Source organism: Procambarus clarkii, chromosome 9 (assembly GCF_040958095.1).
Source record: "Procambarus clarkii isolate CNS0578487 chromosome 9, FALCON_Pclarkii_2.0, whole genome shotgun sequence".
NCBI classification, from domain to species: domain Eukaryota; kingdom Metazoa; phylum Arthropoda; class Malacostraca; order Decapoda; family Cambaridae; genus Procambarus; species Procambarus clarkii.
In genome coordinates, this window is record NC_091158.1 from 21536907 (window position 1) to 21549673 (window position 12767).

Below are 12767 nucleotides of genomic sequence, written 5' to 3' on the forward strand. Positions count from 1 at the left end.
AGGCGCATGGGTAGTGCTCCCTGGCCTCGTGCTTCTTCCACCTCCCCAATCACCCACCCTACCCTATCATAAACATATAATAGTTAAAGATTACAATATGTACATTGGTTAATACAATAGGGTTTAAAGGTAATGGATCTGTTGGAGCTCCTCCGCTTCCGGACCGGAACCGAGGACGCAGTAGGCGTCCCTCTGGATCGCCCCACTGAGGCGCTGAAAGAGGAAACTGGCAGCTCTTGGGTCTCTGGTGATGTCAATGAGCCACTATATACTTTATATACAATGAGCCACTATATATTTTATATATCATTCTCAAGTCGATCGCACAATCGACTTCAGAATGGTCCAGTAATTGAAACGTTGTCGTCCCTTCACTTTCTAGTGTGTTTAAGTATAATGTATTTGCTCAAGTCATTATATGTTGTTGTTAGAGATTTAGCTACTCAGGACGAGGTGTCCATGTAGCACGGGCTATGGTGAGCCCGTCTCATTATATATGGAGTCGAGTTCTTATAGTAAACACGACCAACAACCACACCGCCGACCTTCACCTCGCCTCATGTTCATCAAGATTGTAACTTGCTTAACTAAATGAATTGTGGGGTTCAGTCCCTGAGCCCATTATGTGCCTCTGTAACCCTTGCCACTACCGCCCACAAGATGGGTATGGGGTGCATAATAAATGAACTAAACTAAACTAACTCATGTGGAATAATACCTGCCATTTTTTGTACATGATTTATTGCGGTCATTCTTTTCAATGAGGGCCATCGGCGGTACTCAACCACGTCAGACCATCTAATCATATAAATTAGGAGCTATTTCGCGTAGCCTAATAGACCTTCTCTAGTTTCCTTGATTCTCATGTCATTTTTTTTTCTTGCAATGTATCTGTTATCATTCTATTAATTCTGCTAGAATTTACCTACTTAAAATTATTTTAGATTAAGGACCTGCCCAAAACGCTGCGCGTTCTAGTGACTTTACAAGATTGTGAGAATACTTAGCATAGTATTTACAAACCCAATGTACCTTCTTGTATATAAATAAATAAATATGCGTTGTTCCTTGCCGTATCCTCAGCCGGTGGCTGAGCGGACAGAACACTGGACTCGTGATCCTGTGGTCCCGGGTTCGATCCCAGGCGCCGGCGAGAAACAATGGGCAGAGTTTCTTTCACCCTGATGCCCCTGTTACCTAGCAGTAAATAGGTACCTGGGAGTTAAGTCAGTTATCACGAGCTGGTCAAGGACCGGGCCGCGGGGACACTAAGCCCCGAATAGCCATCTCAAGATAACCTCATAAAGATCCTCGAACGCCATGACAAATTACTGTTGAACGCTAAACTTGAGACTGAAAATAAGTTAAAAAATAAATTAGTGTGGAAATTTGAAGCTCAAGAGATTTTTATAATGGGAAGAAACCCGGTTATAACCGGCAAAGCGGGGTATACGGTGTGAGATAATGGCAGAGAAACTGGTTATAACCCGTGAAGTAGGCTACGGTGAACGGGTTAGCACCGGTGAGTTGCGTCATGTGACGTCAGGGAGGCGGGGCCGTCCTCGTCCTAGTCGCCATCACCGGCCTTCTTACCAGAAGTGTACTCGTCTGGTACACGTGCTTTAAACGCTTCTAGAGATACACATATATTTCAGTTCAATGCAATGTATGTTACTAATTATAATGCAGATAATACTGTTATCATCAATATGTTATTGCCATAGCGATCCATCGATCCAAGAACTGGTCTTACCCATCAGGCCACGAGGCGAACGTTTGGCAGTAGCTTCCCCGTCAGCAATTGCTTTCAGAACTTAAGTAATTAGTTATCTTTAGCGTTTGGCCGTAGAAGTCAGCAGAGCAACGGTAGAACCTTTATAATCTGCAGAGTCTGAGATTGAGGATGACAGACAGACTCGAGATGACAGACTCGAGGCCTTTTCAGGTAGCAATGACCAGGAAAAACGGAAGAATATGATCAGACGGATAAGTGAAAGAGGTAGTTGGGACAAGAAACGAAAGAAAATTTGTAATGATAGACGTCAGACGGCATCAGGGGCTTTAATTACTCGCCCGTCCAAAATGGAAACTTCACCAGACGCAACAGGGCCACACACATCAAGACAGACAAATTAATAGACGGAAGCAGCTGTTATTTCCTTTGACATGTGATATGAACTTTCATCAGGAATTAGAATGGATGATTCAATTGGCTAAGGAATTTGGTGAATTTGAACCATTGTTTAAGGTGGTGCACCGGGCCCACATGACAGTTGGAACAGGCTAGGCAGTGGAACACATAACGTCTGATGGATTTATGAATGTTGTAATGGTTACTCCTTAATTAAATAGGAACACGTCACACGAAGGTCATTTTTTTAAGTATCCAACATGAACAAATCCACAAGGGCCGTGACGAGGGTTCGAACCCTCATTTGATGCATCACGCTATTGTGATTTGTGTGTGTAAAGTATCCAACACATCTAGAGTTATCTTAACAATGAAAGTATTATGTGGGCGCATAGGAATACTTTACATGGTGGAAAAACAAAGCCATGTAATTGTCCTGTTGAAGGGTTAGGCTTCATTTCGACTTTTCGGGCAGGGACTTGGCAACAGGAAAGTGGCTAAATATATAGAAGAATCCATATTATGTATGAAGTGGTCTCGTTGTGGACTGGAAACGCCAGTTTGACACCGGTACTGCGGTAAGAAGCATGATTCGTAAAAGTGTCAAGTCAGTTAAATTCGAGGAATCAAGTTTGGAAAAGAACCAATTGTCATCTTGTGCACGGACGAGTGCAAGAGAGAACTAGATGAACACCTCCAAAGGATACCTGATCAACCAAGCTGTGATTTATACGTAAAGCTGCGAGCAGCTGCGTCCAGCAATCTGGTAGGCCGCAGGAACCTTGATTAACCTCCGGAATCAACGCAAGATAACCACAAGATTGTTGCAATTGTCGTGGCACCAATAATGCTGGTTCTTCTCTGTCCCACAAAGCCCCATTTGAGAAACTACAAGCCATCTACAAGCCATCATAATATAAATAAAATGAAAGTATAAGTTATGTAGCCTAAAATCATTAACAACAGCTCTTTTATTACCCTGTAATACCCAGTATGCAAAATTATGATAAGTATTTTCAACATTACTTGGCGCTAATTAGTATTACTGTACTGTATATATATCGTGTATGGAAGTTGCAATGCAAGAATTTTTTTGCTTTCATTATAATTAAATGTAAGGTGAGCAAATAATTGTACAGTATGTTCATGCAGTTCTCCTGAATAGTACATCTCATTTTGACACATAATTTCCATAAGGCTAAAAACTGATGTACTAAAAGTGGTAGTGGCTCCTGAAATTTACTTGTGGCACAGTTTTCTACTCGTAGGTTCTCAGGTATGTTAGGTTCGGGCAAATTTAAATACAAGAGTTTAGTGAAATTGTGAACGCTCGGGAGAATGGACTGACTGATAACGTGCTTGTTTATCTGCATAAGATGGTGACTTGTAGTATCATGTAACTAGCTCTTGTCAAAAACAAATTAACCTGTCATAGGGGGGTAGAAATAGCCTAAGCTACTCTATCCCTTTGAGATGTATTTCTTTCTTATCTCAATAAACATACTTGAATTGAACCTGTCATATAGTGTAAGGTAGCTGCATAATCCAGCCTGGAGGCCTCAGCTTCAGGAGGGCGTAGCTGCTCTGGAGAAAGTACAACACCGGGTAACGAAAATTTTTCCAGAATTAAGTGAACTCAAGTTCAAGTATGTTTGAGACAAGAAAGAAATACATCTCAAAGGGATAGAGTAGCTTAGGCAATTTCTACCCCAACTTCCGTTTCCTGGAAGGGTTGAAGGCCACAGGAATAATAACAATCGCTGCAAGCCAAAAATGACAGGCCATTGAAACTTTAAAAATACTGAACAATTTTGAGGATGTTGATCCAGATAATTTCTTCAAAAAGGTCAAATTTGACATAAACAAGGAACAACGGTTTCAAGCTCAAGCCAGTGTGAAGGACTGAGAATAGATGCTTTTTCACCCACAGGGGTTATAAACCCATGGAACCGCCTACTCGCTGAAGCTTTAAATGTCAAAAACTTTTAAATTTTAAAATCCAGCTGGAAAAAAATCGGGGCAGATGGGAGGGGGGGGGGCTTTGACAAGCCGCCGGCTTCTTATCCTTGTCGAGGCCACTAGTGTCGGTGGCCCTCGGGTAAATTCTGATGTATCTGTTAATACAAAAAATTAAATTCACATGAATTAGATTTGATAAATACTGATTTTACTTGATACGAATTGTAAACACGACCTTGATTCATCTTGTTAGGTATGCATCGATATGCAATTCATTCGTTTCTTAATATACTCCAGGTATTATGAATGCAGCACACATCTTAACACGTGCATGACATAGTAATGTCAGGCGACTATTTTTATCATCGAATAAGGATCAATAGTTGTTAGTATTTCCATTAACTTTATTTCCTTCTAATACAGTATAAATAAGCCATTAGCTGTTTTAGCCGCCGCTCATAAGCCTGGCAACAAAGGAGACGGCTAAATCTGCCTCTTCTCTAATATCCTGTCAGTAATAATAGATCTTGGAATAAAAAAAAGTTTGGAAGCAATACTATGTATATAGTATTATGGAAACAGTATAGAGGACATGGTAAACCTACAATCTGATATTATTAGGGTCTTTCAATGGGCCACAGATAATGTTGTGATGTTTAATGAAGATAAGTTCCAGCTTCTACATTAAAGAAAACAAAAATATAAAAACAGAAACCATGTACTGTACTGTACTGTACTGTATAAAACGTAATCATGTCGGAAACACGATGAAGTAGCTGTCATGACTGCAAGAAAAATGACACGTTAGATAACAAGGACCTTCCAAAGAAGGGATTCCATACCAATGATATTTTACAAAATGCTAGTGCTTTCTAGGGTGGAATGTTGTTGCCCCATCCAGAGGTGGAGAAAATGCTGACTTGGAAAATATGTAAAGATCCTTTATTGCTAGAATCCACTCTACAAAACATCAGAATTATTGTGACCAATTAAAAGTTCTAAATCTGTGTTACTCTCTCTAGGTTACATAGAATTAAGAGACCCATCTCATTATCTGTACATAAGCTAATAAGAATATGGAGCAAGTATATTACAGTACTTACATAATATACTTGCTACACTCTTATCTTGATCTGTGCTCCTTACCGCCCTGGGCTGCTTACACCATCCTGTAATCACTGATCTGAATGTACCTTAGTCCATCGCTCTTGTGCAATTGAACCATTTATATGTGTAACCCTATAAGTACAATTGTCCCTTCATCTTAATAATAATACAGTAATAATAATTTTTATTCAAAAGAATTTGTGTACAAAGAACATAAGAGTAATGTACAATTGTATGGACAGGAGTTACACATACTAATGAAGCCACTATTATGCAAAGTGTTTCAGGTTATTTTCTTTGTACTGTATGTGCATTCTTAAGAAGAAAATTATTACTCTATTATTATTAATTTATCGTCATCTAATATATCAGAGAATGTTAAATAAAAAAAATAAAATAAAAATAAAATGTTTATTTAGGTAAGGTACATACATACAATAAATTTTTACAAAGATTGGTTGACTTATAGGTAGAGCTAGTACATACAATGCCTAAAGCCACTATTACGCAAAGCGTTTCGGGCATGATAAACTTAAATGACAAGCTTAATACTAATTGAGCATAATGAGTAGAATGAAAACAAGAAATGAAAACATAGATGAAAAAGCAGCACAAATACAATTATGTCGACAAACAGCGCTCTTTAAAGAAAAACAGACATTGGTTGACAAAAGAAGGGTAAGGTAGGTTACAGGGAATTTATTAGGTATAGCTTCGTTTTCAACTTAAACTGGTTGAGAGGGGTACAGTCTTTAACATGGTTGGGAAGGTCATTCCACATTCTGGGCCCCTTGATTTGTAGAGCATTTCTAGTTTGATAAAGTCGTACTCTAGGGATGTCAAAACTGTGTTTCTGGTGTGGTGCTCATGGGTTCTGTTACAACCTTCTATGAAGCTTTTGAGATCAGGATTGGCATTATAGTTTAGCGTTTTATATATGTATAATACACATGAGAGAATGTGCAGTGACTTAATGTCTAACATATTCAGAGATTTGAGTAGGGGTACCGAGTGACGTTAAAGTATACTCCATAAATGTTAAACACTAATCTGTGTACCATTCTGAATTTGATCATTTATTGTATGTTAATTTTTCGTCTTTGCAGGTTATTTGAGAAGGTGTCAGTGTTCTGCCAGTACTTCAGTGACTTGATACCACTGTCATTCGTGCTTGGGTTTTACGTTTCCATAGTAGTACAGCGGTGGTGGGAGCAGTACCTCTCCCTGCCATGGCCAGACTCTCTGGCTCTCTTTGTCTCTACATCTATCCACGGCCAGGTCAGTCATCCCATATCTACCCACATTAATTCACAATTTAGATGAGGCTTTAGAACATTGTATACTGTCCAATTAATATAGATTACATGTCTTGATGTTATATTGTACTGTATATTGTCTTCATTATGAACTAGGGAGGACAGTTACTTTTCATAGACAAACTTGTGCTTACTCGTCGCTCCCAAACACCACTCGACTCATGAGACCAGAGTATTATATGCAAAATTCCTTCACTGCTGTTAGAACTCAAAGCATCATCTGATATTGTCAGACAGCTAAACCTTTGCTGTTAGGCCCTAATTGTTGGCTTACATTATAATCATATTGAAAATTATAACTTAATGCAGACATGCCAAATCCCATTCGCTGAGCATCATAGCACAGTAGCTTACTCTAGCGCTTCCATAGTTGCTTATCTCCCATGCAATAAAATATTTTAAACTCTGGTATTGTTGAAATGTACATCCAGGACCCCAACAAAAGAATTGTATGCTGTACTGTGGAGACCCTGTTTTTAAGCAGTAAATCTTTGGGGATGTAAATCTTGCTCTTAAGAACAGCTGGCCCTTTCCACCTGGTAATTGTACAGTACAGTTGGTAATTACATTACCTTTAATGACCACAGTTGGAGAGCATAATGACGAGTCATTTTGGCTGTATCGTAGGTTGGTGACCCTGTTGTCCCATTGCACACTTTGAAGGTATACATGATAAACTAAAGACTAATATTGTGTAAAATATCAGGTTTAGTCCTGACTGTGGTGGAGGATATTCTGCATTAACGCTTTGGTTTCATTTTAGTTCAAAGTGTAAGCATGTGCGTAAGTGTATTTATGTAAGTGTAAGCATGTGTGCATATCAGCATGCATGCACATTTGTTGTGTGTTTTTATCTGGGTACAGTATGTGTGTTCATTTATTGTACTGTATTTTCTTTGGATCTAGAAGAGTGCAACAAGGTTCGTTCCCAAGTTAATGGGCTTGAGCTATCAGGAAAGACAGAGTACTCTAGCTTGCCACACTGAAGGAGACAAGGAATAGGGAGAATTATGATCACAATATACAAGATTGTAAGGGGAATTGACAAAGAGGACAAAGAAACATTGTTCAAAGTCAGGAACAACAGATCGAGGGGTCGTAAATGCAAACAAGTACAAATGAGTCACAGGTTCAGAAAGAACCTTTTCAGTGTTGGAACCATCAATAAGTGGAATAGATTAGGTGAAGAAATCCTTGAAGCTAACTCAATTTGTAAACTTTAATGTGTGTATGATTAAAACAAACATGAAGTCATTGCATTAAACTAAGAATGTTCAGAAGGCGAGTAAAAACACCCACACACTTGCTCCCTCACTCCTTTGATCTTGGCCCACACCTGCCCAGGCCCAAGAAAGCAGAGGCAGGCAAGTTCATGTGGAATGTAAGAGGAATAAATTGGAGACAAGCTAAAAGTAGCAAGAGTTTCAATTTCAAGGAAGTGCAAGTACTCTGTGCGTGGATTATTTTGGACAAAAATAAACGGTAATAATAATGAAGAATGTAATGGAGTAATTGTTTTGGTTACAAAGTGAACAATAATGAGAAGGAAGGAAAGAGTATTTCTGTTATTGATTAATAATAATAATTCATTGTGTTTGGAGACAGGAAGCCAGAGTGTATTCGTACGCACTTGGGCTTTTATCGAGTTCCCCCCCCCCCCCCCCCCTCCCAAAGGCTGAATTACTGACCCCACTCAGGATGCAACCCCACAACAAGCTGACTAACTCCTGAGTACCTACTCACTGCTAGGTGAACAGAGGCATTAGGGGTGAAAGGGAATGTGCCCTACCATTTGTGTCCCGCCCGAGATTTGAACCTGAAATTCTCGATTGTGCGTCGAGGACAAACCCGACTGTACTACCAGGACCCTATGAATACTGGCACGCGTGTGTTCATGTAGTTCACGGTGTTGTGTGGGAAATTCAAGTTTGAAAGAGTAAAGATGACAATTTTTATTTTTAAAGGCTGTCTTATTTAAACCTTAAAGGCAAAATTTGTATGATAATGGAAGTTACATAATAATTTTAATGAGTGATTTAAATGGTAGTGTGAGTAGGCCCTAAAAATTACATCATTGGTGTGCTTTGGATTTAAATATTATTAAATGAAAATTGTGCATTACTAGTTATGTACATTTTGAAAACATATGGATGATGATGATTAATAATAATTCATTGAGTGTGTAACAGTGGTGTAACAAATGCCCGTGCCTAGCAAGCAATTTGGTCTGAATTAGAGTCCTTAGACAAGGAAGATTGTCTGGGCACCAATCATTAACTGTTCAACCCAGTTCATCCAGGAATAATTGGTTAACTGGTTAACTGATTGACTGATTGATGAGTTGTGTTCCAGGGAAAAAGTAGTGGTTAAGATTTACCATGTGCTATGTGAAGGGAAACTCTCGGCCTGCTCCTGTACCCACCTGTGTTAAGAGAAAAAAAGGTCATTCTAATAGATTGTCTTAAAGTTCATTCATAAAAACTGTCATAGCTGACCATTTATGTTGTGGCTGCAGGGATTGGGATTCATGTGCTTAAATATCAGTGCTAGTGGACTTTATTTTCAGTTTCAGCATTAGTGTCGCAGATAATTCTATCTTAAAGGATGTTTTAACTATCCTTGTTTAGATAACTTAAGAGCTTAGTCCTGAAGTTGAAAAAAGAGAGTTCTGCTCAAAACCTACTTTTGAGAACTTACTCTGATGATTAAACTAGAAGGTGCTAATCTTCTCGCCTCTTATATATTCTCCTGCATCTGCTGGATGAATAGGGTGAAGTGGCTTGGATCTTTTTACCTGTATTCCCCATTGAGGTGTGTCATTGCCTGAGGATGACAACCTCTCACAAGTTTTCCAATTACCCCTACTGTCATGTGGGAAGATGTGTAATATAGTTTACACATAGAAGTTTGGGATGACAAGACACAATTTAGTGTTTTTTTATGTTTATTTAATATAAGCTTGGTTAAGCAGTTGGCTGTTGTCAATGTAGTGATGTGTTGATAGCTTAGACTAGTCCTGCAGTAGAGAGCTCGAGTGGGGCCAGAGGTAGAGAGCTTGAATGTGCGATGAGAGCATGGAGCTCAGATGGGGAGGGATCAAAGAGTTCGAATGCAGAACAAGAGCTGTAGCTCGAGTGGCCGGAATCTGGCTATCTGCTCAATGATGAGGCTGTAGCATCTATGAGGATAATGAATCATCTCAAGAATCAAGTTAACTATAAAGAAATGTTAAATAGAAAGAGCATTATTTTTTCATAACAAATGTTAAAAAAAAAAACCATATTGCACACATTGTTTCATGTGACAACTTCATGCTGGAGTTGTTAATGAATTGTTAATATAAACTGCAAATTTTTAAAAACGAGACGAATGTCAACATATTGCTAAATTCAGCAATTAAGTTAATTGAACCTTATATTTTATTAATAAATATTGCAATATTTATATATTTATATTAATATATGAATAAATATTGTTAAATTCAGCAATTAAGTTAATTAAACCTTATTTTTTATTAAAAAATTACCTGTAGAAATTCATTCATTTTGTTCTTAATGTTTAAAGCTTCATAATTTTTGTGAACCTTCCTACCACTATCCTAGCTTCTTGCCCAACCTTTATCATTCAGACGTGGTTTTTGTCCTTGGATAAATCATTCTCTTTCGTGTTAAAGAATTTATTATTATCGAAATAATCCAGTAGCCTGCACAGTTTACAGCCAAAAGATCCTGGGTTCATTTCACAAGGCAGGATAGAAAAGATTTGGCATGATTCCTTTCACCTAGTGCCGTTGTTCACCTAACAGTAAATAGGTACCTAGGAGTTAGGTAATCACTGCAAGTTGCATCCTTGAGAAGGTCAGTAATTTGCCTAGGTAGACCTCGAAAAGTCTAAATGACTTCTTGTCCCCGACAGTGGGACACCAAACCAAAAGCATGTAGTATTCTTTACATCAGTCATAACGATGTAATGTGATGGGGCTTGTAGCTAGATACCTGGTATTGGCATGGTTGCTGTGATCGAGTGATAGCGAGTAGTTGCAGCAAGGTGGTTAGTGGCAGCAGTAAGGTGGGTAACTAGCAGTTTGGAGAGAGCTTTACTTGACAGTTCCTGGGGGTGCCAAAATGAGGTTAGAAAGAGTTTGTTGTTTGAATGAACTTGTTGTGATTACTGGGCAGGGGTGAGGTTTTCTGCAGTGCCTCTGATCTGAGAGGGACATTTGAAAAGAAGATTGCTGCATCAGTGGAGAATGTCTACTTGCCCTGACTGTCATAATCTAGTCTATTGGGACATTCAGAGATCTTGCCTTGGAGAACATTCAAATGACTTGCTCAAATAGTAGTTTTTGATATTCACAAAAAGGTTGATTTTTGTGTGTATAAATGTGCCTTTCAGTGTTTAAGCTTGTATATTTGTAGTGGTATTTTGTCCTAGATATGCAACAGGTATTGCAATGTTCACTCAAATGCTTTAGCCTGTAAAGTATGGCCATAGTTGTATACATTTGATCCAAAATGGTCTACTCTGTTGGATTTTGTAGTTAAATATTTATTGGTTTTTGTTTTGAGCTAGACTGGGTCACAGTTGACACAGTATGAATTCAGGATCAAATCTAATAATAGAAATCTTGAAAAGGAAAAAAAAGAATAATATACTGTACAGGTATTAAGTATTTTGCTCCTTATAATGTTAACTAGTTTTCATATATATTTTAGGGGCCTGTTTTATTTTGTGTAGCCTATAACAGTGATGTAGGCACATCTATCCTGTGATCTTATTTAAAATCATGCAAGGGTGGAAAGAGGGTTGATTTTTGCTGTAAATTGTATCTTAAACTGGTAGATGTGTTTTGGCCAGGTGAAATTTCATCTTCTCTTTAAAGATCGTGCTTTTTACTGTAATTGTTAATTCTAATGCACATTCATTTATGCTTTATTCGTAATAAAAAATTCTGAGTGGAACTTCGTGTTTTGTCAGGGATTAAACATTCAATCTTGGTCAGATAGGTCTTGCTAGATTTCAATAAAAATTGTCATGGTCTCCTCATGTACTGTACAGTACTGGTAAAACACACACAATTCCAAAGGGGTCCTGCTTGTACTCTCATGTAGCGAGTAGTCAATTGATCTTGAGTGCATTCATCAAATGTTTATCATAATTATCCAAAACTATTTGTGTCACGTTCATGCAAAACTCTAACTCTTGTAAGCAAGTGTGTAATAGGCAAGAAGTTATTGCAGGATGAGCGATCGCGTCTGATGCGGAGAACGGTCATGCGCTACGTCAATCTTACTGAACTCATCACGCTTATCATGATCAGTCCCACTGTCAAGAAGCGGTTCCCTACCCTTGATCACTTGGTTGAAGCAGGTAACATTAGAAAACTGGGATGAAGTTCTTACAGAATGTTGACTATTTTGACCAAATCATTCAACAAGGCTTTTGTCCTTTGCAAAGATTTTAGTGACACCTTTTTCCAACAATGAAACAAGTGGCAAAATTGTTGTTAAGGCTATAACTTTACATATCTAAATCTACTTCAAGTAAATAAACATGGGGAATTGTGATTTGTAACTAATTTAATGTGCACTATGATTCTTATGCACTAATACATGTCGTCCAAGTCTTGCTACTCAACAGTGAGGATGAACTGCTAAAATAATTACTAGTGATAGTGAACAAAGCTTCTTCCCAAACTCTAGTTTAGAAGAGAAGATAACGTTTTTATATATGATGTATGAGAAGCAGTTATTATGAATTTTGCATTATTGCATGGTTAATAATGTAGAACTCTATCCCAAGTTTTTTGTTTTTTTTAATTTCTGTAATCCTTTTAACTATTTTTTTTGATGGTACAGTACAGTGTTTTAATTTTGTTGTAGTCTTGTACATCATATTCATCACATTTTGCAGGATTTTATTATTGCATTATTAGCATTTGGTTGTTTTCAGCCATTGAATTACATTATTGTGTTGTTTTACTATCATTTTGTAAATGTAGAATCTACACATCATTATGTTAATGGGTACTGCAATTTGATGATTGAAACAGGGCTATTTGGACAGGTTGTCAAAATATTTATAGGCTTTAATTCCAGTCACCTGGGCTGTATGGGTCTCGAACCGTAGACCCCCACATGTGAGAGGAAGCTCTATCGACTGGGCTATGAGTAGTCTTAAAAAAAGAAAGTTTCCCATAGGCCAGTCAAGAGCTTCGGCCTCACATGCACGGGGTCCATGATTTGAGACCAATA

The 12767-nt window shown here is 38.1% G+C and overlaps 1 protein-coding gene across 9 annotated transcripts in view; it reads left to right on the top strand.

Moving 5' to 3' along the window:
* The window catches only part of LOC123766172 (bestrophin-4), a 103248-nt gene that overhangs the window by 57658 nt on the left and 32823 nt on the right, over positions 1-12767 (top strand). For 6 of the 9 annotated variants that reach the window (XM_069321278.1, XM_045755096.2, XM_045755101.2 and 3 more), the window contains exons 4-5: positions 6304-6475; positions 11754-11883. In XM_069321278.1, the coding sequence (XP_069177379.1) occupies positions 6304-6475; positions 11754-11883 (302 nt within the window). Of the gene's footprint in view, positions 1-6303; positions 6476-11736; positions 11884-12767 lie in introns of all 9 variants that reach the window. The other 3 variants (XM_045755098.2, XM_069321280.1, XM_069321279.1) reach the window with 2 other exon arrangements.